At 38.1% G+C, this 27,914-nt stretch overlaps 2 protein-coding genes across 13 annotated transcripts in view; both read left to right on the plus strand.

Annotated features, from left to right (window-relative positions):
* Positions 1-8,356, plus strand: part of slc4a10a (solute carrier family 4 member 10a) — a 42,983-nt gene extending 34,627 nt beyond the window's left edge. For 2 of the 3 annotated variants that reach the window (XM_057361357.1, XM_057361360.1), the window contains 12 exons: positions 57-162; positions 1,459-1,620; positions 1,813-1,926; positions 2,043-2,204; positions 2,279-2,530; positions 3,413-3,481; positions 3,993-4,166; positions 4,270-4,392; positions 4,491-4,555; positions 4,876-4,986; positions 5,508-5,544; positions 6,250-8,356. In XM_057361357.1, the coding sequence (XP_057217340.1) occupies positions 57-162; positions 1,459-1,620; positions 1,813-1,926; positions 2,043-2,204; positions 2,279-2,530; positions 3,413-3,481; positions 3,993-4,166; positions 4,270-4,392; positions 4,491-4,555; positions 4,876-4,986; positions 5,508-5,520 (1,351 nt within the window). In that variant the 3' untranslated portion in view covers positions 5,521-5,544; positions 6,250-8,356. The remainder of the gene's footprint in view (positions 1-56; positions 163-1,458; positions 1,621-1,812; positions 1,927-2,042; positions 2,205-2,278; positions 2,531-3,412; positions 3,482-3,992; positions 4,167-4,269; positions 4,393-4,490; positions 4,556-4,875; positions 4,987-5,507; positions 5,545-6,249) is intronic. The other variant, XM_057361358.1, reaches the window with a different exon arrangement.
* A 2,153-nt stretch (positions 8,357-10,509) lies between these two features.
* mcf2l2 (MCF.2 cell line derived transforming sequence-like 2) overlaps positions 10,510-27,914 on the plus strand; it is a 63,024-nt gene continuing 45,619 nt past the window's right edge. For 2 of the 10 annotated variants that reach the window (XM_057361566.1, XM_057361567.1), the window contains exon 1: positions 19,191-19,423. In XM_057361566.1, the coding sequence (XP_057217549.1) occupies positions 19,258-19,423 (166 nt within the window). In that variant the 5' untranslated portion in view covers positions 19,191-19,257. Of the gene's footprint in view, positions 10,632-10,767; positions 10,957-16,775; positions 17,102-19,188; positions 19,424-27,914 lie in introns of those variants that run through there. The other 8 variants (XM_057361569.1, XM_057361571.1, XM_057361570.1 and 5 more) reach the window with 8 other exon arrangements.

Consider the following 27,914-nt stretch of genomic DNA (forward strand, 5'->3'; position numbering starts at 1 on the left):
AAATCATCTCTACACAAGCTCAAAAAATCAAAAAACTCACTTTGCATGTTTGGCAGGTGTGTGTGCACAATGCCCAAAGACCCCAGTAATGCCACACTGCGTTACTGGCAGGACCAAAACATCAGTGCATCTGAGATCGACTGGTTAGGCCTAGATGTCAAGGTGAGTTTGATAACATTTGTCGAATGTAGTACTGTTTATCCGGGTGTTTTATGCGTGCAGATAATATGCATACTGTGCACAGCACACTGCATATTTTGGTATAACTTTACATTAACGTTAACCTTATTAAATGCATTAGCTAACATAAACTACAAAAATTGTAATGTTAGTTAATACCACAATTGTTCATGTTAGTTCAGGGTGCATTGTGCAACTAATGTTAACAATTACAACTTTTAATTAAAAAAATGTAATAGTAAATGATTATTAGTAGTAAAAGATTGCCAACAAAACACAGACATATGACTCAGTTTTACTTACCGCGTGCAGTTCATGTCGGGCAACTTTTAGCGCTGGGACCACTCCATCGATCATTTTCAAACGATCTGCAAATCCAGCATTATATCCACAGTTTATATAACATTCATCACCGAAATGCCGTGAACAAACATACAAAGCTGAACAAAGCTGAACATTGATGGGCGTGGTCCTTCTCCCGCTCCCCTGGTTGACGCGAGGGCGTGCACTTTCTTCTCGCTCTGGCGGGTAGATGCGTGGGCATGCTTTTCTGGGAGAATTGTCCACTAAGGGACTAAGAAAAGTTATTACGAAATGGAATTTCATGTTTCAAAAAAAACTTTACTATACGTACGCTGGGGGAGTGTATCGAGCACAGAAACACTACTTCATACGTTTAACTTGTTTTTCGACAAGTTGACCATGTCAAGCATGAGAAGCCAGCACGTTTAACAGTGTGAAGAAGTCAGAATGCACGAAACACTGTGGCACCCCCCCTTTAAAAACTGAAAGTGAGTCTTTACATGGGTATTCAAACCACCAAATATTGACATATGACCTACAGTATCATTATGGTGAAACCCTTTGCTAAAAACGTGATTTTTTCATCTTAGGTTGACGTTTGCACGGAAGTGCTCAAATGCTGTATTGTTCATTGTCAGCTCACGTATTAATTAATGTTAAGAAATACAATTTTATCGTAAAATGCTGCTCTGCTTTAGTAGGCAGTATGCTATTTTGCACCTCTTTGGCTCAGATATGAGTTAAGAGTTAATAAATGTTAGAGATAACGTAAATCCTCTGCCTCAATTCACCCCTTTTTGCCTTATAGTTAAGCTCCTGCACACACACATATACAACACACAGTCTAATCCACTAAAGATAAATCTCTTTGATATTTCAACCGTTAGACATGTGTCGAATGATTTTGTACTGTTTTTTTTTGGAGGTCGTATTTATGGCAGATGTGAATTCTGAATATCTTTTGTTATGTCTCAGGGCTGTGTAGACAACAGAGGGGAGTTTGTGGGCAGCGCGTGTGGTCATCACGGTCCGTACGTCCCTGATGTTTTGTTCTGGTCCGTCATTCTCTTCTTCTCCACGGTCGCCATGTCCTCCTTCCTCAAAGAATTCAAAACCAGCCGCTACTTCCCTACCAAGGCAAGAAGCTTGTGTGATTTGTGCAATTGCTGTGCAATTTACACGTGGATTTACAAACAGTATGTTTAAATGTATTACATGGAGATGATGATACTACACTGCACAAAGCATAAAAGAGTAATTTACATTAAAAGGGGACGGGGTGTTTCTCGTGCCTGATACAAATCAAACATCTGTTTGTTTCTTCTCTAGGTGAGATCGGTGATCAGCGATTTCGCTGTTTTTTTCACCATCTTGACCATGGTTCTGATCGACTACGGTCTTGGAATCCCCTCCGCCAAACTACAGGTTCCTAATGAGTTTGAAGTGAGTCAGAGAATATTAAATATATACTGCATGGTGGTTTTCATTTTTACATAAATGTTGCACACCTATTTATCCTCAATGTGTGAATATGTAATTGATCACATGATCTCTTACAGCCAACCAGAGATGACCGTGGCTGGTTCATCAGCCCCCTGGGGCCAAACCCATGGTGGACCATTCCCATAACCTTCATGCCAGCTCTCCTGTGCACCATTCTCATCTTCATGGACCAACAGATCACTGCTGTTATCATTAACAGGAAGGAACACAAGCTGAAGGTATTAACACGTTCCTGTGGTCTGCAGAAATGCCAAATGTCTTCTCACGTGTGTGTCTATGTGTGCGATCACAGAAAGGTTGTGGGTACCATCTGGATCTCTTTGTGGTGGGCGTGATGTTGGGCGTGTGCTCTTTGATGGGCCTGCCGTGGTTCGTGGCCGCCACGGTTCTGTCAATCTCCCACGTGAACAGCCTGAAACTGGAGTCTGAATGCTCCGCCCCCGGAGAGCAGCCGAAGTTTTTGGGCATTAGGGAACAGCGGTTCACCGGTCTCATGATATTCCTGCTCATGGGCTGCTCGGTGTTCATGACTTCCGTACTAAAGGTAAGTGATCTTTTATATGGATTCAGATGAGGTCAGCTGGATCCACCTGATGTTTTTTTAGACCAGGGTCTACCGCATGCAACAAACTAACGCACAACACTTTCTTGCATTGTAGTTGTTGTTCATTGATTTTTTGTTATGTGCTTTTTTAATTGAGTGTGCATGGATCTGCACCTCAAATTTTCTCTAGAAAAAGTACAGTAAATAATTTCCCTGATAGCACACTCCATCTGGCTTACGTCTATTTGACGTCTGCATTTACATCTGCAATACATAGCTTGCTCATCTGCAATACGTCTCGGAGACGTCTGCTGTCAGACGTCATATAGACATCTTATAGATGTCTATAAGATGTTTATGATTTAAAATGGATGTAAAACGGCTCTTTCTAAGATGTTTAGCAGATGTTTTTACACAGCAGATGTTTTCCAGATCTTTAGCAGACGCCTTACAGACGTCTCCGAGACGTATTGCAGATGAGCAAACTATGTATTGCAGATGTCTTGCAAATGTAAATGCAGACGTCAAATAGACGTAAGCCAGATGGAGTGTGCTATCTGGATTGGGTACTTAAAGCATACCTATATAAGCATAATAAGATTTAGGACATGCTAATTGTAATTTCGAATACTGTTCAGGGCAGATAGTATGGAATTTGGAACGCAAATTATATGGTTGATGTGTGTTTGGTTAGAGTTGAATGTTAACTCTGCAGGACAGTGGCACACCAGGAGCAGGACTGGAGATGTCAGTCTTATACGTATTATCAATGAAATTACTTTTGGGGGTTTTAATCTAAGTTAGTGTTTATTTACTACTTTCTACTGTTGTTATTTACTACTTTCTATTGTACATATTGCGTTTATTTACTTTTATCCTCAGCACATCCCAATGCCTGTGTTGTATGGCGTTTTTCTCTACATGGGAGCGTCGTCTCTCAGAGGCATACAGGTACTGCAACTAGTTTTTACATTATTATTCAGTGTAATGTGCCATTCAGTTACAACGAATAATCAGAATCAAGATACACTGAAGCTGTATATAGTTGTTGATTTTCTTTCAGGTGCTTAATGCTTTTCTTCACGAAGTTGAGTTATTTTGACCATACGTATATTCTGAAACTGAATGAGAACATAGATTCAAGTTTAGAATAGCAAGTTAAAATTGACCACTCCAGTCTCATTCTTGTACTTTCTTTACACATCATTGCTGTCCTTCCAAAACCTCGGATGTCCAAATTTGCTGTTTTTCAGGAAATGACACTTGACATTTTATGTGAATCAATACTGTGTTGTCAAAGTTGACAAGCATTTTTTAATACTTTTGATTTGTTCGATATTTGCAAAACCCAGTGACAAACATAAAGGGTAACTAATAATAATTTATGGCCAAAAAAAATGACGAAATATGAAGATGTACAGTATTATGCAGTGTTTGAGATGTGTTTGTTTTCTGCTGTCAGTTCTTTGATCGTCTGAAGCTGTTCTGGATGCCTCCGAAACACCAGCCAGACTTTATTTACCTGAGACACGTCCCGCTGAGAAAGGTCCACCTGTTCACCATCATCCAGCTCAGCTGCCTGGTGCTTCTGTGGGTCATTAAAACCTCAAGAGCTGCCATTGTTTTTCCCATGATGGTAGGACATCTGTGGCGTGTGTTTATACAGAATGCGTATATGTCCCAGGGAGTTCATTTGTGTGACTGTTTACAAAATGTATGTTTTGTGTGTTTTCTCACAGGTATTAGCTTTGGTTTTCATCCGTAAACTGTTGGATTTTTTCTTCTCTAAGCGAGAGCTCAGCTGGCTTGATGACCTCATGCCCGAGAGCAAGAAGAAAAAACTGGAAGATGCGCAGCAAGAGGTACCCACTGGGGCGATGCTATTGGCCAACAGTGGCCAATCACTGCAGGCGTGTTTTAAAATGACAGTTCAACAATGTGTTCCTTCTCTTGCTTTCAGGAGAATCAGTGTGTTTTGGTGGAGGATGAAGGAATTGTTCAAGTGCCCCTTGAGGGGCATTACAAGTACGTGGGTGAAAAATGTTGCGTTTGAAGGAGACATGATGTAATATTAATGTGAAAGCATTACAAATACATGAAAGACACATCGAACAATGTGACTTTAATTTTATATTATTTATTTAGAGCTGTGCAGCCTACAGCTACGGGTTTTGCAAAATGTGTGAATATTTCAGGTCGACAGAATAATTTAGCTAAAAAAGTGACTCATCCCCTCATTGAGATTAACTGTAATTTATTTACGAATCCATTTGAAAGTGTCATTGAAATGACATGACACGAGATACTTGAGATTAAAAACAAACGTTGATGTGTTTGTGTTTAAGGGACGACCCATCCACCGTCAACATTTCAGATGAAATGACAAAGACGTCTTTTGGAAATGTGTGGAAAGGCCTCACCAGTGACAGCTGCAAAAAAGATCAAAGCTCAAAAAGGTTTGGATTTACAATCTCTCCCCAAAAAATAAAAAATAAAATAAACCTTCACTGAAATCCTGGCACACACTTTTTCAGTTATTTTAAAGAATGTTCCAGGTTCAGTACATATGTACATGTGTTAACCTTTATTAACTTGCCACTTAGCACAGACAATCATTATAATATAAATAACAAAAGAAGTTTAATTCAGTTGAAGTCATGTTATTTAATAAATTGTAAACAAAATGTGAAAAATTGTACTTGAACTGGAACATTGATGTCAACAAAGAACACACCTGACCCCCACCAAGTGTGCAATTGTGGCACATTTTTATCCATTGGAACATGAAAATATACTTCAAGGACAAAGCTTGACAGAGCAGTTTGGTTAAGAAGTGAGTGGGAGTTTGGCCATAAGCCTTTCTTTCATGAAATCCCCTCTTCAGTCAAATCCTCAAACATGCTGTTTCCTTTCAAAGTGAAATATCAGGCTTTATAAAATATCATGACTGAATTTTTCATCCCCTGTCACTCATAAGCTCCCTCTCCTAATGTCTCAGATGCTGATTTCCAAAGGTAAGACGCAACCCAAACCCGCTGTGCACAATCACTGTATTGACATTAGTGTTGCGGTCTCTTGGCCTCCATCTTCTGGTGCTATGATGTTCAAAATCCATCTTCTTTCCTTTTCTGGATGACTATTTTCACTTTGCGTCTTCCTTGTTCAGAGTTTAATGACAATCTTCAGCTCTTTACTAAAGACACGTGGCGTTACATTGGGCGTTTGAGGGACTGAATCAAGCCTGTCGTTCCTATGCATGTTTGTGTGTATTTGTTGAGAATGTTAATTGCATGGAAAAGCATGATTTTTGGATGGGTAAGAAGTCAAGCTTGAGATGGCAACACTTACAAACTCCGTGAGAACAGATAATCATAAATCACATTAGGGCTGTCAGTTTAACACAATCATTCTGTGTCATTTGGTTCATTGAATTTTAAAGTAAAGCAAACACTATATTGACTCCTTTGAATCTTTGAACAATCAGAATTTGGCAGCTTTTCAGCAAATTTAACACAGTACATGATATAATCTGCAAATTGGATTAAATATTTTTGACAGCCCTGATGATACTAAATGCTCCATTGCTTTATCTTTTGCTGATAAAGCATGGGTTCATACAAAACAGGACAGTTTTGCTCAACAAATGCTTGTTTCTTGTCAGATTTTGTCAAAATCCTTTATCACCATTGTGATGTGAATCTCTCTGTCACGTTCTGCAGCTCAACACTTAAAGGCTCCTCGAGACATGAGCCAGGTGATGAAGAGAAAGACACAGATTTGGATAGAGAGACAAGTTTGTGAGTTAACGTTGTTTTGCATCGTGCCACACGTAAAGCACCAGTATGCTTCTGTTCTGTAGATCTGTTTGTGCCAGTCTGTGCTATAAGGCATTATGTTATATCTAATCATTTTTATGTGTGTGTGAGGTATGTTTTGAGCATATGTGTATCTGAGTTTACCCACGAAGAGCAAATCGTGGGATTGTGTGTTCAAAGTCTACTGTTCCAATGATGTTTCACCCGTAGAAATGGTAAAAATTCAAGGTTGCTTTTGTTTTTAACCAGGTAGAGTGTATTTTGTATGTTATACTGTATATTTTTTGGACAGTAGATCCTATGGCAATTCCCTGTCATATAGCCTCAATAAATAGTTTATTTTAAAAAACTTTTTTATTACGCATAACTGACACTCACTTGCAGTCGTATCATAAAACTTAGAAGCAATTTTTAAAGAAAGATGCAAATGTAGTTAATATACTGTAAGTCATCACCAGGGGCGTAGCTACATGGTGGCCAAGGGTGGCCACGGCTACCCCTGAATGATGGATGGCCACCTATATGGCCACCTCTGTTGTGCGAAGCAGTTTAAGATGTGTCGGAGTTTATACGGAGTGCTGCGCAGATCATTTAGCGTATGCACTGAAAGTAACACGAGAACATTACTCTCGCGTTAATATGATGTCATACGCTGATGCACTGACACAAACAGTCTGAGCGCTATAGCTGAACAGCTGCTAACCTCTTCGCTTCGTGACAGTGTACTGTCTGTGTACCATGGAAGTTCATCGCGAGCAGAAGGATCAGGTCAGTAAAATCAGTCTTGTTTAACTGGATTTCATTCATTACATTTTCGTGAAAGTTTAAGTTGGGGTACTGCAATGTTTATTTTCTATAAAAAATGCTAACTTACTGCAAATGATAGCTAGCAAATTATTTTAAAATAATGTTAGCACATGAAAGCATTGCAAATAAATTGTTTACTTTACATTCGTTGTGTATGTTTGTGACCAGCAAACTATGTGAAATGAAGAATTGGTGTAAATTACAGTAGAAGTTAAAGAATTTCTGTCTGTAAGGATGTTTTGGTCACCCTAATAAAATCACTGGGTCTTACCTGGCCACCTCTAAAAAAAAGTTCTGGCTACGCCCCTGGTCATCACATAATGCTTTTTAAATGTCTGTGAAATGCGTTCCTCACATCACTTCACGATATATTGGATGTTAATATATACAACTTATGAGCAGTGACCAATATTTTCTAAAATACTTTTATGAACAATTTTCTCATTTTGTGGATTTTAAACATATGAGCCAAAACTTTTATCTTCATTTGATCCTACAGCACATTATCTTCTTGAACTTGTTCATATGAAATGCATTCACTTACATAAAATCAGTTGTTTTATTTTTGGAAAATGATTAGTATCAAGCTTTATCTCATTTTTGCTAAATTCTGTGTAGCATTTAATCCATGCAAATAATGGTGAACATATATTTTGTCAAAATGCTGCAAATAATAAACCATGGCGGGGAGTGATAGAACTGTATAGTGCTGTTTCACAATGTCTCTGGGTGACGGGGAATCCTTTCTTAGACTCATTTTCACTCTAAGAGACCTTATCACTCAGATTATATACTGCCAATAAAACAAGTCATACAAGAAATGCAATAATTTTCCTTTTCATAAGAGGGGCATTACAACCATGTACTAACCAGAGACAAATCTGACATACATTATTAACACATGTATATGTATTTTGTCTGTGTATAATGTTCAATAAATTATTCAACGTGGGTTTAGGTTTGAATACTGTATGTATAGAGTGGGGGGAACGAATGTTATTTTTTGTTTACCATTTTCAATGTTTGTTGACCAAATGACACTCACATTCAGTGACACTCAAGACATATACATGTTGTGTTCATGTACACATTTGTTGTTACTGTATCACTGTAAAATAAACCTTACTGAAAACAGTTTCTCTTATGAAATTAGTCATTAAAATTGTATCATTACAACTGTCATTAAATGTGAGATTAAATGTGATTGAAAATAAGGTGTGGTTTTTGAAACATGTACCAGTCGAATTGTTGGTCCTGAGGTTATACATAATACAAACAACACCATCTGTTTAGCAAGCAAACAGAAACTAATTTGAATCTAAAAAAAAATTCTATTGTAGTGTTTGCATTTATATTACAAGTTAATAGTAGTGATTACTGAATCCATTGATTTCAATTACTGAAACCTTGTTAGAATCCATGTGTATTTGTTCTATCTTTAGGCTATTTATAATTTAGAAAAATTGTGCATAGTTAAAATTGCATTGTGATTTTTCATGTTTCATTTCGCAATCAATTATTTATAATGTACCATCCCTTAGGGTTTTTCTCAAAGATTTTGGAAGTTTCTGTGATTTGGAATGGAAAATGATCACTCAAGCTTATTATATCATAAACTGATGTAAATATCAGTGTATTCTGTCCAGCTTTATCTCTGTTCTTCATTAGCAGTCTTTTGGTTGTGTAAAAATTGTGAACAAACTGTAAGCAATTAGATTTTTTATGATCGAAAACTGTATACTTCCACCATTATTATTTAACTACACCAACAAGGCAACTCATTGCTTAAAGATACTAACAATTTTTGTCCATTATCCAATAAAATATTCTAGAGTTTAGCATAACTAGAAATATGTAGCCCACATACATTTTTAAAATGGCAATATAACAATATCTAGCATTTTAAGAGGCCCCTTAATAGTGGAACCCCTGAAGAAATAAACATGTCCACCATTTTGATACTGCCATTTCGCAGTGGTGTCTGAAACAAAATGAAAAATGATCAAGTGCACTCATAATCCCATAATAACAAGTGTACATCTGATGTAGCCTACTGCTAGAAAATAGCCATAATGCACCTTGAGGCTTCCAGTTATAATATGTGTTAAGCCAACGACATTTGGTTGTACATAATCATATTCGTAGCTGTTCGGTATTAATGATGGTTAATTTTTTCAGACGCAATAAATCACTGTAGCTCAGTGGTTAGAGCCTGGCGCTAGCAACGCCAAGGTCATGGGTTCGATCCCAGGGGATTACGTACTCGGATACAAATGTATAGTATAACGCAATGTAAGTCGCTTTGGATAAAAGCTTCTGCCAAATACGTAAATGCAAATGGTCTGACAGTGTTGCGTTTTGAAGGGCGTAACATGCAATTACATAATTATGACACAAGAGTTCGAATTATTAACAGTTATGATTGATTACCGCCGAGAGTAGATGTTATGTAGAGTTTTAACGAGCAGAATTAATCAGATAACGCTTTTGCTAAAAAACGACTTATAACCAGCAGGTGGCGCAACAGTATTTGTAGGTAACCCTACTGTTCAAGCTCAGCGTAGTTCTACAGCTCCATCTGGCGATGAAGCTTTGGTAGGTCAATATTTTTTTCACTATTAAATGATTTTATTTAACATTTTTCTTTTAGGTTAAACTATCTTACCGTATTCTTCCGTGAAGATTTCATATAGTTTTGTTTTATCTGTAGTAGTTGCGTGAAGCGTAAATAAAAACATATTTTGATTGTAGCATTGACGTGTCCATTTTTAAAAAATACATTCATAACAATAATAAATTGCATGTGTAATCTTGAAAACAAAATGTAACACGCGATACTATGCTTATTTTGGTAATTGTATATCTTATACGTTTACATTAGAAGGCAGGAGGGCAGATGGCATCCCATCACTAAGCGTTTCCAAGGAGATGATCTGGATCCCAAGGGCAATGTCTTCAAGTAAAATGATAACAGCCCGTCAGCTGAAATCAAAATGTGGAAAAGATTCTCGGCGGAACGCCAGTTTACTCAAACATACACTCCTATAATAAAGTACAAAAAATAGAAAAATAAATAAAAATACAAACTCTGGATAAATGTTATATGTATTTAGAATTATTAAGCAAATTATTTACATTATTCAATATAATAATTTTCTATATAAGCATGTATTTACAGAAAGGAAAACATCTGTATTTTTTCTAATTTAAAGTAATGATTATGATAATAATATTTAAAAAACAATAATATTAATACTAATGTTAAATCAAAATTTTACAGTTTTAAACATTTTCCGAGAGGTTTATTTTAGGTTCTGTTTGATGATTCGTTTGGATGGCTGTATGACTCCATTCCATTGAATCCATTGTTCCTGGTTTTGTGATAAAGGAGCTCCACATCTCTCTCAAGGCAGGTATCCTCCCTCGGATTCTCTTCCTGGTGCCTGACACAGTCTTTAGGATAGAAGCCACAGAGCCGGGTAAAGTCTAACCAGCATCAGCCAGACAGAGATTCAGAATGAATGATTAACATCACAATAGACTCTTGCATGCTGTCGGATAAAAGAGCCAGACCTCATCTGCCGGTCGGATCTCTCTCTCTCGTGTCCTCCATAGGAGGTCTCCATCAGGGGCTGGGAGTGGCCGCTGTCTTTGTGATAGAGGAGTGGGGAAGCCCTGGGCTGAGCTGAGGAGAGGGGAGAGGACCACCGTTGCACCCTGAGATGCTCTGCAGGCTGGAGGAGGAAGAGGAGATGTCTCTAATGGAGCTTCAGCAGAGGGTGGACTGTGTCATCACCCATGTTGGTAAGTGGATCATTCGCTATGGTAGAGGAGGATGGGGGATATCATGGGCTGAGGGGCATAGAAGGGGGTGTGTGACAGTGTCCGCTCTGAGTGCTTTCAGAGATTGATGGAGAACACATGAATTCTGTGATTTGGGTCAGTTGTGAGCTTGGGTTTGTGTTTAATTTTTGTGTTTCATGTTTTTAATACAAAGACATAAACAGTAGGATATAAAAATGGTAGATTCACAGCAAAAAAAGCAGATTTTATCTTGGCATGTGCTTTTTAATATATATTTTCTGAGGTTACGAGATGTTGTATTTCACATTTATCAGTTTTGTTGAATACAATGAGACTGTTTAATATACTTTCAACTATTTCAGAATTCACTGTGTCATTTTAGATATATGCGGTTTATAGGAAATCTGGGTATTTTTAATCCACTTCATCAGTGCTCCTCTCTGAAATAGCCTTTATTCCAAACTGTTTTATTATCTTCTTCCTGTCCCTTATAAAAAGCTTAAAAATATTCAGGTGCTTCCACGGGCATCAGAGAGAAGTAGGTTATTGTGCCATGCTGCTACCTCGATCCTGCATAAGAGGCACTACTGACGCCTCTGCTGCAGGCCTCGGGGGACTTCAAACACGTTACCATGGAAACTGAGACGGGCCAGCTCGCCATATTGATTCACGCTCCATGCTGTAACCACGCTCAGTGCTTCCTAAGTTTATTATGCTGATTATAACAACACACCTCCACAGCTTCAGCTCTCTCTCAAGATGAAGCTTATGTTTTTTTTAAACAATGATTAAACCATTTCCAGTTCACTGCTTTGAACTGCACTTTGGAGTTTGAGCAAATATCCTGCAAAAAATCCTGCATAAAATCATACTTAATGGAAGTCCTTTTTTCAGAAGAGCCAAAAATCATTACTGGCCTCTTCACAGAGCCATTAGAGCCTATCTGAGTGAGTCACAGATGTTACCATCTACCCCTGTAATAGTAACATGACTAAACGCTGAGAGGTTCTGCTCTTTGATTGGTCAACTATGACATCATTCTCCTGTAAATATCAAAGCTGAGTGATATATTGCACACTTCTCGATTCGATGTGAAGCTCATGCATATTTAACAGGACAGCTGAACAGCCTTATAGATTAACACAGCAATAATATCTGAGACTAACTTAATTTAAAATGTTTGCAAATATTAGCTCATATTATTCATATTTATATGAGATCTTTGACCTTTTGCACTGATGCTGTAGTGGTGAGCTGGGATTTATTTGATAAAATAAATATCAGTACTGTATGCCAAATGTAGAACCAGGTTGGACATGCTAACAGCATCATAAAAAGGAATAGGAATTAACTACATTATTTGTCATGAGGAGTATAAACCATTTCAAGAGTCTGAGATGTTGATATGACGTTTTTCATGGGGTGACCATTTTAGTTTTTAGGACTCTTCGCCCTAAACGTCTGTGCTTTAAACAGCCAGTCACTGCTGCATAAAAGCTGTTTGAAATAATACAAAACTGTGTTATTCAGTCATCCTGAACTAATCAGGATAAAAGGATTAACACAAACAAGCCAAATACTGAGCGACACAGAAATAATACACACATAGTCTTTCACACACACGCACACACACACACACACACACACACACACGCACACACAAAGAATTTGACATCACAAACCAGCTGGAAAATACATTAATAATGACATAATGATTTTTACAGAATGAAGCTTTCGAATGGCTGACAGAACATTTGATCGTGTTTATTGGAATATAGCAGACATGACAGAAAATAAGGGCAGTAATGTATAATTAACACATAATTGACTCTTTTTCTCTTTCTCTCCCTTTACCTCTACACACACATATACTGTACATACTGTACATAAACACAGACACATGAGCTGGTCTTCTTTGTAGTACATCTAAAAAAGAAAATAAATGAATTAAAAAGAAGAAGAAGAAATAAATACTGTCATTGCTTAGTTTTGGTCTGCATCAGGAATGTGACAAAAATATTCCTCAAATTCAGGGGGAATTTACAGGCTTTACTTTATTGCAATATTACAATAACACAGCAGAAGTGAGTTGTGACACAACACAACAAATCCAAAAAGGTGAACAATGGGAAGGTCATTGTACTTCCTTCCCTGTCTCCACCCCCCTTCCCGCCTCCATCTACTTTTCGGTATCAAATCTCTGTTATAGCTTCCCCCTTTGAAGACTTCCTTTCTGCACTTCTGTCAGTCAATATTGTATAACCACGACGTCTAGAATCCTGGGCTCCAGCACACTTGTCCACCCGTCCAGCACAATAACACAGCCTACACTAACCAACTTTTCAGCATGGGGATTATGTGAGATTTACAAAAATGTTAAAAATTTGTTCTTAATTCTCTCATTACAGTGATGTTACAAAAACAGACTTGAGTCTCTTACCAGAGACTCAAGATTGATTTCTTAGTGATTTGACAAGCGCAGCTGCTGTTCCCGGCCGTGTGGAAGAGCTCACGCTATTACACGTTTTCTCAGCTAATGGAATCCATTAGATTTCATTCACTGAACCTTCTGACACAATATAAAATTATCCCTCTCTTCCTCCCTGCACCGTTGAGAGGCTGATTTAAACACAGACAGTGAAGTAGAAATACACATTAGTGAAAGTATGGGTGACTATACCGAATGTGTGACAGTAGAGTAAGACACACTGTGAGATCTTCCAAAAATAGAGTCCATTAACCGGATTACAACAGATGCTGTTTTTGTCACTGACAGATTATCTGTAACGCACACTAGTGTGAAGAATGATCTAAAGTTATAGATACACACTTGATTTATAATACTCTTGGTCTCTGAAGTATTAAAGGAGTAAATTTGAAAAGTTTGTATGCAGAAGAAACTGTGAGTGATATTTGCCTGTGATGTGGTTGGTTGCTAGGGGTAGTACAGAATATGGTTGCTAAAGTGTTCAAGATGGTTGCTAGGGTTGGAACAGAATATGGTTGCTAAGGTATTCAAGATGGTTGCTAGGGTTGGTACAGAATATGGTTGCTGAGGTGTTCAGGATGATTGCTAGGGTGTCACTTACTCAACTTAGGTATAAAGCTCAATTTATGGTCCTGCGTCGAACCTATGCCGTAGCCTGGTGCGCATCTCTCCAAATATGTAACATCAATATATTGTAATCGGCTTAAACGCATGCGCAGGTCACTTTTATTCCTCATCAAGTGTGCACCCGGGCAGAGGCGGATTAACCATATGGGCAATTGGGCAAGTGCCCAGGGGCACCAAGACTTTAGGGGCACCAAATAAATCCGCAATACAAAATATATATTTTTTATAAATGTACATAAGCGCTTGTTTTTTAAGACTTAAGTCACGCATCTGCGCTAAATAGGCGCGGCACCATGTGCGGGAATATCCCCACTTTCAGATAAAAATGGTTCTGTCCTCCGCACTTTATCGACACACCTCCGCCAAAATTCCCGCCCATGTTATCTGGTTAGTTACATAGATTTGAGTGAATTAACATTCAGCCAATCACAAGTGACTGCTATTAGGCGAGTCGTCTTTCGTGTAGCCTACACTTTAATCTTCAAACAGATGGAAGCGGGAACGATGCAGAGCGCATTGTTGTAGCGGAGACTAAAAATGCGGGGATTAGCACTGATTAATAAAGGTGTATACACATGGCATGCGTCAGAAATACGATGTTATAGTGCCGATAATGAATGCTAATAGTACGTGGAGGTAAAGGCCACTATTGAAGATCCAAACCTGGGTTTTAAAGTGAAAGTGAAGAACGGTCGGTGTCTTCACTATAGCAATCAATTCATATGTGTCCTTTTTAGTGGAGTACACTTTTATCTTAGTACTTATGTGATCGTTTAGTAAGAAGAATATACACATACTGTGCTTAAATAGAGCGTTTGAATAGCTGTATAGCAGTTAAAATAGTAACAATAACGTTTCATTGCTATACATATACCTAATAACCTTGCTATACATTGTAATCTGGTGAATGCCACTTTGGTGAATTAAAGTCCCAATGTCCTGAAAATCTGTACATTGTTCCATTGTCCCCCTAATGTGAATACATACATGCAAACTATGTGTGTGTCCCTGTACCCCCATTTTGTGGCACGCACAACATTTACACCTGTTAAAAAAATGTTAGTGATTTTTTTAAACTACATCAAAACCTGAAATGTAACATTACAACATAAAGCAGGTGCCCCTTAACTACAGTAGGCCTAATTGTTAAAAATACTTAATGGAAAAGAGTTGTTTTTGTGTTATATTCTACAAAAGTGTCATGTTAATGTATAATTCTTGTAAAATAGTATATTGTAAATTGCTGAGTTTCATTCTTATAAAATCTTTTAATATATAAATCTTTTAATGAGTGGATTCATGCGTGTGGGTTGATGGGGGGCACCTCTGGGGCTGTTGCCCAGGGGCACCATGAGGTCTTAATACGCCTCTGCACCCGGGTCCGTGTTGCTTTCATATTCATGCGATTCGCGCCACAGGTCGAGAGCAACCGAACTCAGACCACCTCCTTCAGGTAGTCTGGGGTTCGGTAGCCAGGTGCGAACAGTGCCCCGTTCCGAACTAAACTTCAAGTGTGAAAGCCACCTTAGTTACACAAGCAACACACCTGTAGACACTGACGCCTAGTGGCCATTGCCTGTCGATGCGGACAACAACGCACAAGTATAAAGGAAAACCGGCGCGTTGCCTATGGCGTAGAGGCTATGGCGTAGGTCCTACGCATGACCATAACTTGCCCTTAAAGTGATACTTCACCCCAAGATGAATATTCTGTCATCATTTACTCACATTCGAGTTGTTCCAAATGTGTATAAATTTCTTTGATCTGATGAACACAGAGAAAGATATTTGGAAGAATGCTTATAACCTGACAGATTTTTCCCCCCATTGACTACCATAGTAGGAAAAATTACTTTATCATTTTTTTTGTTCTGTTGAACACAAAAGAAGACATTTTGAAGAATGTAGGACAGCAAACAGTTCTGGGGCACTTTTGACCACCATTGCTTTTTTCTATGGTAGTCAATGGGTGTTGAGATCTGTTTGGTTATAAGCATTCTTCCAAATATCTTTCTCTGTGTTCATCAGATCAAAGACATTTATACACATTTGGAACAACTCGAAGGTGAGTAAACGATGACAGAATTTTCATTTTTGGGTGAAGTATCCCTTTAAGAGCTCACTTACATGTCTTGATGATATTCTGGTTACTAATTGTGGATCAGGTCTTTAAAAGTGATAGTTCACCCAAAACGGAAAAATCTTTTATCGTTTACTCACCTTCTTGTCATTTCAAACCTTTATGACTTTCTTTCTTCTGCAGAACTCCATACAGCAAAGAATTTGCAAATGTACTGTTTTTTGTTTTGTTTTTTGTCTTAGATTGTTTGTATTAGATTTTGTGTTTAAACATAGTGCCTAGTTTTACAAGCACAAAGGTTTCCAGCCACAGGAATGTCTGGATTTATGGAGCTTCTGTTGGCTCCACTATGGGACATTACCTTTACTCTCACTTTCCATATGTGCTGTGCTCATGCAACCATGCCATTCGTGAGCTTATATTCTCTCTAGTTTAAAGTCAACAATTATTAGCTCCCAGTGTAACATTGCATCTCTTTTCCACACTTTAAATGGCTGAAAAAGTTCAGACCTCAGGTTAATCACTCAGCAGCACATGACGCAGTCTCATGTGTGAGTTTTGTGGGGAGGGGTTTATGTGACCGTATGAGACGCTGGGCTCTGTTTTGGGGTGGAGAGGGGGAAAAGGAATCAGTGTGTTTGTCCAAAGTTCTTCCTGACCCTCTCTAACCAGAGATCGCTGCGCAGTGATGAATGCCTCATCAGGAGAGAGAGGAACAGGAAACAACCATCGCTTATGGAATTCTGGAAGATATTTGTGGAAAACATGTTAATGTGTTACCCGTGTACCAGAGGCACAGGCTCCTCTGATGTCTACTTTTTAAAGTCTCAGAAGTAGTAGACAACCTGCAGGAGACGTTACGAGAGAGTGGTCGAACATTTGTTGGTCGCTGTGGCTCCTGGGACCACTAGCACAGTGCGGGACCATCAGCACAATGGGTTCAGTTATGTGTAAGTCACATTTTTGAATTTTTTAGATTTTTGAAAGCATCTGTGCCTGAGGAGGGATGGTGTTAATAGCTTATGCTTTTGGTTTGCTCTTTCTCTGTGTGTGTGCTATATAAAGAGAGAGAAAGAGAGAGATTTCGCTATAGCTCTGTGGCAGGGTGGTATAAGGGCTTTCTGAGAAATAAAGGTTTATTGGCTTAATAATGCTTAAGACGCACAGAAATGTGACCTATAAAATATGCCAGCATTCTAATAATTCACAACGGTTTCATTGGGTTGTAATCCTGCTCAGCAGTTTTGCTCAGTCTGACGCTGATGGGCGACTTTTTAAATGATACAAGGACAAGGCTGAGTGAGGTGAAGGGGGTGAGGGCACAGAAACATACAAGAATGACACACATGTTGGTTTTATTATTATATCATAAGGACTTTCAATTTAAATTGATTTCTATAGCGTTTGTCGTAGTTTATCATTGTTTCAAAGCAGCTGTACAGAAAATACATTTACTTCTGCAGTTATAGATAGAAGTTAAAGAAATGATCTGAAAACTGAAAATACTTTGTATTAAGAGACAAATTATTTGTATTATTTCAAAATTTTCTATAAGAAGTAGCATGATTAACTGTGAAAAATATTTGTCTATAGGATTGTCAGTTTCCACTGACTTTTGACAAAAAAGACATTTTTTTGACATTGTTGACATCATTTTGCATGTATATTACGAATTGAATTGCAGAATCAGGTTTTCTCACAATGAACCTTAGCAGATGTGAGGCACACATTGTTAGGACTATTTTGTCCCCACAATGTAGCTAAAAGCAAAAAACACACAACAGAGATAAATAAAAGGGCTCTCAGTACACTTTATTTAAGTACACTTCCGTAATGTATGTATTTTTGTACTTCTATTCATGGTGCCTTAAAATAGTACAGTCGAGTACACTTGGATCTTCTTAAGTTTATCTTAATGTGATAGTTCACCCTAAAATGAAAATTCTGTCATCATTTACTCACCCTCTTATATGACTTACTTTCTTCCGCAAAACACGAAAAAAGAAAATGGTGAAAAATGGTGAACAGCACCTATTTACTTGCAGTGGTTTTGTGTCTATACAATAGAAGTTAATGGGTGCTAACTTTTTTCAAAATAACTTCTTTTGTGTTATGTGGAAAAAAGTCATACAGGTTTCAAATGAGAAGAGAGTGAGTAAATGATGTTAGAATTTTCATTTTTGGGTGAAATATCCCTTTAAGTACTAAAAACATTTTTTTTGTATATTAAGTACAAAATTAGTGTGTGAAAATAGAGAACATTAAGTGCATTTAATTGTTTATAGTGCACTTTTTTATCCAGTTTTTGGTGAGAAAATGTAATTAGAAAAACCTAATTTGGGTTCACACGCACACACACACATTGGTGGTTTACAGGGCGTAATGCATTTTATAGTGCACAAACTGTATATTCTATCCCCTAACCCTAAGAATCATTAAAAAGTTTCTGCACTTTTACATTTTCAATAAAACATTTTTTAGTATGTTTATTTTACATTTTGAATTACAAGGACATTGGCATGTCCTCATAATGTAGGGGGCGTGGCCAAACACATGAATACACACTGCATTGTAAGCACTGTGCGTCCCTATAATGTAGGTCAAACCAGTGCTGAACTACAAGTATGCTGCAGATAGTCTCTTGGGGCAGTAATCAATATGATGCAGAGAATAGTGAGGATACTGTGTGTGTGTGTGTGTGTGTGTGTGTGTGTGTGTCTGAAGGGGGTTTATATAAAAATGATCAATAAATAATGTTGTGCTTTTGGTCTAAAATTTCAGCTAATTAAATACAATGGGAAGGTCATTGTAATACAAAATGTCTATTGTATCTCATCTTTTAGTTTGTGTGTGTGTTAGGAATGCTGTGTATTGACAGCTCTGAGGGAGAGAATACTCTCAGGTGGAGGTGTGTGTAAGTATATCCGCCACAGGAGAGAATTAGAATAGTTCTCTTAACTCCTAATCCAGCATCAGCAATTCTTCTGTCTACCTATTCTGGTCTGTCCTTGCTTTTCCCTGAGCTGAAAATTCACACACGCAGTCTCATCCCTCGAGCCGAGGCAGGTTCAGCATGAGCAAGGTTATTCTGGGTTAGTACTGCGGTATGGAAGATTCTCTGTGCTATCAGACCATCCCGTCTCGCTGCTCGCTATGTGGGCGACACTTGCCGGAAACGTACTTTTCTGTGGTGCGCATCTCTGTGGAGGAAATGCAGTCCTACCATCATTTTCTGGGAGTGTGTCTGGAGACAGAATTAGCTGCTAGGAGAAGTATGCCTTCCTCTTCCTCTTTCACTCTGCACTTTTTCTGATTACTTTGACTGAATGATTTTATCAGTGGTGCAGTGAGATGCAGTGTTGCAGTTTGGTTGTTTAAAATGTGTGATTCTGCAGATGAATATGTGTGTGTGTGTGTGTGTGTGTGTGTGTGTGTGTGTGCGGGCGTGTAAGCAGCATTGTAAACAGACAGTCTCTCTTAAAGAGGATTAAATGGCTGGGTCAAATAGGCGGCCTCATTCATTACTGTGACTAATTGTATGCCTGATCAAAAATGTAAAATATTGTTGTAAAAGACGTGTTTTTTCACTTTATTTTGGTGCACTGAACTGTGTTTGGTTTGAAAACATGAAAACAGAACTGTAAATGATGCACTTAGCACTTTTTTCACGGTTTAATGTATCTTTCATGACCTATTTAAAATCAATTCTGTTTATTCAGATATAAAGTTTTTCGATACTTTCTCGATCTGGACATTCTGTTATACTGAAAACATAAAAATGGGTGAAATACTTCAATAGAGTTTTCAAAACATGTTGTATGTATTGGATACTGTATTAACAAATGGGAAAATAAACATGTTGTTAGGATACAATAAGATTGTGAAGGTTTAAAATTATGTAAATAACATATATTACAAAATTAGGCTTTGGAGGAATTTGATGAAAAATGTTATGTTCTTCATCTTTGATTTTTGATTGTAGACTTGGCTAATCTGAGAATCTCTGCTTGTGAATTCTCTGACTGTAAATTTTTTTTGGTTCAACTTAAAAGATAAGTATCCTGGTTGCCTTAAAATTTTGAGTTAATTCAACTTAAAAATATTAGTCAACACAATGAGTTTGCATCAAATTCATTGAGGTAAGTACTATTTTTAAGTTGAATTAACAAAAAATTTTAAGACAACCAAGTAACATATTTTTTTAAGTTGACCAAAAAAAAGCGACAAATATTTTTTTACAGTGAAACCCCAAAGGCGACACATGTAAGATCTGAGCCATTTTTTCCCATTTAATCTTATTGCTGAAACAATAAAGAGGCCTCACGCGCTATTTTTCTTTCCTGCGGGGTATGTGGACGTAATGGCAACTTTCGCATTTACAGAACAATATACTTTAGCTGTTTAAGATTTATGAGCTATTGTACAGACGCCTTCCATCCTGTCAGAGGTGTAAATATTCCATTATGTGCCACTTACGAACAAGTCAAGTTTATTATCGCATAAACATTTGTACTTCAAACACGCAAGTCAAAAGCGTGCACATATTTGGGAATAGTTTCCCCTTAAAGGACTCATCAAATGAGCACTTTCAACAAGTTGGTATGATTTATTAGGGTCTTCATGAAATGTCTGGAACATATTTTGCTTGAAAAACACTCAATGGCTGTGTAAACAAAACCCTTCTTGCCTTGTCAAAAAAAACAGCTCACAGCAACCTGTTTTGGTGCATGTCTCTTTAAATGATAATGAGTTACAGCGCACCCCACCCCCCTTCCGTCCGGCGAGTCAAAACAACACACGTGTAGTACTGCCATGGCAATGGTTTAGCTAAATGAGGTTTCCTGAACTCCTCTGCGGTTAGTTTCGTTTTAAACATCTCAAATCATTCGTCCGGAGACTAAAAAATCCGTCACAGCAAACAGCGTAGACCGTTGTGCGTGTATGCTCGCCTAAAATCCATGGAATGCGCACCTGCAGATCTCAGCGGAATTACGTGGATTTTGGCGCTTGTCGTTGACAAGCTATAACGTTACACACACAACGTGAGAGCATAACTAGGATGCTGTGACAGATTTTTCAGCCTAAGGACGAATGATTTGAGACGTTTAAAACGAAACTAACCGCAGTGTTCGCCCCTGTTCATTAGCAAAACAAACAGCTTGCCGCAGAGCATATTAACGCACATAATGTATTAACATACATACAGCTAAACTCCAAGTGCCCATTTACCAAATAACATATAAATATAGAGTAAGTTTAACACTGGCTTTGAATGTTCTATTTAGCCCGTGACTGATAGCTCCCTTCGCTATCATATGCTAACGTTATCCTATATATACGGTACATGTACGTCAATTCAGACTGTTGATAAATATTACTTACATCGGCAGCTTTGTCTTGTTCAGTCCCTCTTATAATTTATCTTGTTTTAGTTTTTACTCCAATACTGAGTAATATGATAAAAGCGATCACACAATCATACAGGATCAAAGGCAGCCAGGCTCCTATGAAGGCCTCTCAGAAGCATGCCAACATAATGAAGCCCACCTGTCCAGACTGAGGCAGACCGCTTCACACAGCCCACATCTGGACAGCACAGTCAAACACATATTTGTGGATGTGGGTTATTTTTACCCAACAGTTGAGTTTACTCAAAGCTGTCTATTCATTTAGTTGCGTTAATTTTTGGAGGATCTGTTGACAGAAATGCAATATAATAAACATAACAATGTGTTGAGAGGTGTATGAAGACCTTACATAATGAAGCGTTATGTTTTTATTATCTTAGAATGAGCTATTTCTATCTACGTACACCGCGAGTCCCCTTACCTGGAATTCACCATGTTGTTTCTACAGTAGCCCTAAGTGGACAAACTGCTCTACAGAGCGTGTTTCGTAAATAATGATTGATTTGGATCCATGTTTGGCTTACTTACTGGGATTGTTGTATAAAAACAAACTGCCATCATATTGTATACAGCATGCTATTTTCATGCATTCATCCAAGCAGTTGCTGTTAAATGGTCATGTGTGTGCATCCACCATTTTCAATGATTTCTTCGGGGCAACATTGCTGGAGGCTGTGCATTCAACTTCCAGTCAAATATTATTGAGCACTGTGATTTATTTATTTTAATGTATTGCCTGAGACTGGACTGAATTGTCTACCATCATCTTGAATGTCCTCGGTCCCATTGCGGCATTCATTTACAGTATAGAGGTATCTGGATACAGGACAATGTAATAAATGTCCCGTGGATGCCTGCTGATAGGCTGCTGTTGGGATTGAAACAGGCTGTGTTGTGAAGCCCTTGTGTTAATAGTCTCTCTGTGTGTCATGGACAGTACAACCATTACTGGTACCGTACATCTTATAGTGTGCACTGTAAGTGATATTCAGTAGGGAGGCATATTGAGGCCTCTTAGGATCCATGATCAAGTTTCATGATGGATTTGTTTACATGATGTTACGCAACAGTCTGACCACAACCCCTGATGCATTGAAACACATGTTGTGTGTATAATGCTATTAAATATGGACTCTAGATGCATTTAATGAGAAATGTTTATGTTCATATCAAAATCTTAGAATCTCTCTGGTCTCGTTGCTGTCTAAGAGAAACAATTTTGATATTAATGAAATCTCATTTGTATTCCATCTTTCCCTTGAGTTGGTAACCACTTACCTATGATTTGCAGGACTGGCTTAATGCAAACACACCTACACAGTCCTGTCGTGATTGTCATAACATACAAAACAAAGACTTACATAATGTTGGGTGTGTCCTCATTATATGATTTCAGTATTGAAAAGCACAATTTTGTAAACTGGTGTACAATGGGAAGGAAAGGCGCAGAACGGTCACACAATGAAACCACTGATGTTCGGGGAAATGCTCCTTGGGATGTAAACAAAACTGTTTTCAGACAGTTCAAATTCAATAATCCGTCTGGATTCAGCAAGGTTACTTTATCTGAAGCTTTGCCACATGGATTTTGCCACATGGAATTGCTCTAAACCTACCTTTCATCTACACCATAGCCAGATGCTTATGACCCCCACCAAATTCTACGGGCTGGTACGGTTCTCTGTTTGCTACTTAACCTTTGACAGGAAACATGCAGCAGTGCTTGCCTCAAACTGTACAGCTGGGGAGAAAGTCTTGAATGCAGAAAAAAAGCCATGTGGCTGGAAAAAATGAGCAGAGACATACAGAGGATTTCCACAAATATGCATCACTCTCTATTGCTTACACTCAGCTGCCTGTCTAGTCCACACTGTCTAGATGAAGTGGAACTGATTTTGGATCTGAACAGAATTGAACCTGGATCTGAGATCATCACTTTAAATCACTGTTTTTAAGCAAACCATAAAAGTTGTAGGTAAGTGACTCACAGTAGTTTTGATTTGTTGACATTCTGAGTAAACCTGTGTGTATTTATTACAACCTCTAGGGGTTAGTTGCAGTAAAGGGTAAAGAGACTCTCCCAGCCGTCAGACCAACTCACAAACCAAAGAACATCAAGTTCATTTTCATGGTAAATTTCCATTGTTTGAAATTTAGCGGCATCTAGAGGTGAGGTTGCAAACTGCAACCAACAGCTCACTTCACCCCTCCCTTTTGAAGCACTACGGTGGCTGACACAGGACTAAGATGTTGTCACATTTTCGCTTCTTTGCTGAAGGAGATAACGCATTCACGAAACACGCTCTGTAGAGCAGTTTGTCCGTTTAGGGCTACTGTAGAAACAACATGGTGAATTCCATGTAAGGGGACCCACGGTGTATGTAGATATAAAGCTCATTCTAAGGTAAAAAACATAACGCTTCATTATGTAAGGTCTTTATACGCCTCTGAACACATAGTTATGTATATTATATTGCATTTCTGTCAATAGATCCTCCAAAAAATGACACACTGGACCTTTAAAGCATTCTATGTCACATGGGCCGGCCTTGGGTCTTGTTTTGTGATCGATACCAGTTTCAGTATTGTTCCGAATTGTTTTTTTGATGAATGGTTTGTTTTGTGAAGCTTTGTGAATTAAAAGATTTGTTGAGGTTGAGGTTTTTGAGGACTTTGTTTGTATAAAATATGCAGCACCTCTGAGTTGACTAGAGGGTGTGGGTTAGTTTATGTAAGTTTCAAATAATGCAACTCTATGAATTGTGCCAATGCAGTTTTTGCTGCTTCTGTAACACTTTTGCTTCTGTGACACCGCTATCAGACTGTACATGTCTTCAAATATTATTAGGATAGAGGAAAGTATTTTGATGTCCAAATAATTCTGTGGGTTCAAGGGCAGTTGTGGTCTAGTCAGGGAATGGGGTATAGGCCTATGCACATGGAGCGATGACGTATGTCCGCTAAAACCTCAGCCAGCTCAGTTACATCCGGCGCACGTAGCGTCCATAGGAAACAATGACGTTTTTCACTCAGTCACTTCAAGATAGGATTACGGACATTGTTATTGCTTCATGAAAAATTACCTCAGCGCAATGAGAGCAGAAGTGGTTTAGCTAGCTGAGATTTTAGCGGTAGTACGTCATCCACCGTATGCATATACCCCATTGGCCTGTTTCAGTGAACATGAGTGTGATGTGAAGAACTGCAAACACTGTGTGCGTGTTTAATGTGCATCATGAGGGACAGTTTATCCAAAAATAAAAATTCTGTCATTTATTCACCCTCATGTTGATCAAAACCTGTAGGCTGTATGACTCTTTCTTCGGTGAAACACAAAAGAAGAAGATATTTTGTGAAATGTGCCCATGTTGTTTGGTTACCAACGTTCTTCAAAATATCTTCTTTTGTGTTCTGCAGAAGAAAGAAAGTCATGCAGGTTTGGAATGACATGAGTGTGAGTGAATGATGAAATAATCTTAAATAATCTCAAAACTGTCACTTTAGGCCTGTGTCTAACAGCAATTTCTTGTGCCCTGTGGTGTTAAATCTCTTCGTATGCTGCCTCGCTAGACAAAATGTTTTAAAAAATGTGTGAAATTAAGCATTTATTCTGTTATCGTGGGTTTTCAATTTTTCAGACCAGGACGCTTTGATAAACAATCAGAAAGACCCCGTGAGTATTGCATTTTAACCATGGCCAATAAAAACCTTTTAGTCTATTTATGCCATTGTTTATGTCCTTACATTGCAAAGCTATTAAAAAGATCATTGTTTACGTAAAACACAGAGCATTGTTGTACATTATAATTGTAGTCAATACAATTTATTTAGGAAGTTTTAGTTGAATGTGGCTTTTTTATTTCATGATTTTCCACAAGCAGTTTAAATCAATTGTTATCGTGCCCCTAGAGGCCTTGGTCTCCCTGTTAAAAATATCTCTGTTATATTGTTAAAAGAATCAAATGAAGCGTTTCATGCTCATTTATGAATTATCCACAGTCAGCAAGTATACACACAGACAAAAGTCCAAAGTAAGCAGCACACAAGTACAGAGAAAGAAGAGGAAGGAGTTTAATGTTTTTTATGTTCTTGGGAGTGGTCTGGTACGTTCCAGTCTTTCCTCTGAAGGAGTCCCGGCTTCTTATTTTAACTCACCTACATGTGAGTGGCTGTGACTGCTGTCAGCTGATAACATCTGGCTTTCACATGCTCCTTGACGCACATTGTTCTTCCTTTACAACACACCCCAGAAGGATGTGTGTGTGAAAATAAATTAGTGCTTGGAACATGATAGTTGGGTCTGTGGGTTTTGGCAAGCGGCTTGTCAAACATTGTAGTTTCAGTATATTAACTTCTGAATATCCTGAATATATCCCAAAATTGTAGTTTTAAAGGTGGTGTGTATCATTTTTTTGGAGGATCTGTTGCCAGAAATGCAATATAACATACATAACTATCAGAGGTGTATAAAGACCTTACATAATGAAGCGTTATGTTTTTATTATCTTAGAATGAGCTATTTCTATCTCTATACTGACATAGATATATTTCTGTCCCCTTACATGGAATTCACCATGTTGGTTCTACGGAAGCCCTAAACGGACAAACTGAATACATTATCTCATTCGGGAAAGAAGCAAAAACGTGAAGACATCTTAGTTCTGTGTCAGCCACCGTAGTGAATTCGCAACCTCACCACTAGATGCCGCTAAATTTCATACACCGGTCCTTTATGCAACTCACCAATACTGTAGCCTGCAGCAAGTCCTCTCACAAGACTATTTAAGAGGAGCCTCTGATAAAGTCTAGTTCATGTTAATGTGGTCTTTTGTGTACGTGTACAGAGAAGGTTTTGTTCATCCCCAGACTTTACAGGGCTTCAGGGTGACCCTCAACAAATCTGCAGAGAATAGTGCTGCTCCAGCAGTCTTTTGTAAAGTCAAGGGCATAAAAGGAAGGCTTGTTTGAAGGAGCGCTTCCCTGATGAACGACGGATACAAACCAGAAGCTGTGTTGATGTCTAAAGGTCGTCTCCAAGGAAGCCAGCTGTACAGGGGAAACTCCTTGCAGTCACTCTGAGAGGCTGCGCGTCTGATGTCATCTGTGGATCGTATTATCATGCTTTAGAGGCTATTTTGTCTAGGGGATCAGAAATTGCATAGGGCCTGAGGCAAAAATACCAATGAAAGTGACAAAATTACCCCACATATGAGACCCTGGATCACAAAACCAGTCTTAAGTAGCGCGGGAACATTTTTAGGAAAAGACAAAAATACATTGTGTGGGACAAAATTATCGATTTTTCTTTTATGCCAAAAATCATTAGGATATTAAGTAAAGATCATGTTCCATGAAGATATTTTGTAAATTTCCTACCTTAAGTATATAAAAACTTTATATAAAAGGCAATTTTCTCAATATTTTGATTTTTTTGCGCTCTCAGATTCCTGAGTTTTAAACGGTCGTATCTATTATAACAACTCATATATCTATGGAAAGCTTTCAGATTATGTAAAAATCTCAATTTCGAAAAATTGACCCATTAGACTGGTTTTGTTGTCCAGGGTCACATATTTAAAATGTAAGGGCAAAAGTGGCACCTTTGAGAATTTCGCTGATGTTATATCTGTTGTGTATTATTGTATAATTTTGGAAATATTCTGTTATGCTTGTGTAGTGAGTTATGGAGTACATACACATAAAAATCAGTGTTGAAAAGTGTTTTTGACCCCGATTCACATCGGTAAGCTTATAATAATCATTTATAAATTGAGCGGTCAGGTATGATTTTACAAGAAAATCATTTTGACATCATTTGATTTGAACTCGTGTCAAAATGTCAAGTTTAAGAAATTTAGCGGCATCTAGTGGTGAGGTTGCAAACTGCAACCAACATCTCACTCCACCCCTCCCTTTCGAAGCACTACAGTGGCTGACACAGAACTAAGATGTCGTCACGTTTTCGCTTCATTGCTGAATGAGATAGTCTTTAGGAAATTCTGTAGAGCAGTTTGTCCGTTCAGGGCTACTGTAGAAACAACATGACGAATTCCATGTAAGGGGACCCGCGGTGTATGTAGATAGAAATAGCTCGTTTTAAGGTCATAAAAACATAATGCTTCATTGTGTAAGGTCTTTATAAACCTCTGAAGACATTGTTATGTATATTTCTGTCAATAGATCCCCCCAAAAATTACACACTGGACCGTTAAGTATGTTGAGTACTGTAACCTGCAATTTTATGTTTCAAACAGAGATGGCGATATTCTTTAAATAATGAAATATTTCTGAATAAACTAAATGTCAGACAGCAACAGAAGCACAAACAATGCTTACAAGAAGGTGTTTTCGGCAG

This window comes from Triplophysa rosa, linkage group LG20 (assembly GCF_024868665.1).
Source record: "Triplophysa rosa linkage group LG20, Trosa_1v2, whole genome shotgun sequence".
In the NCBI taxonomy this organism is placed as follows: Eukaryota; Metazoa; Chordata; class Actinopteri; order Cypriniformes; family Nemacheilidae; genus Triplophysa; species Triplophysa rosa.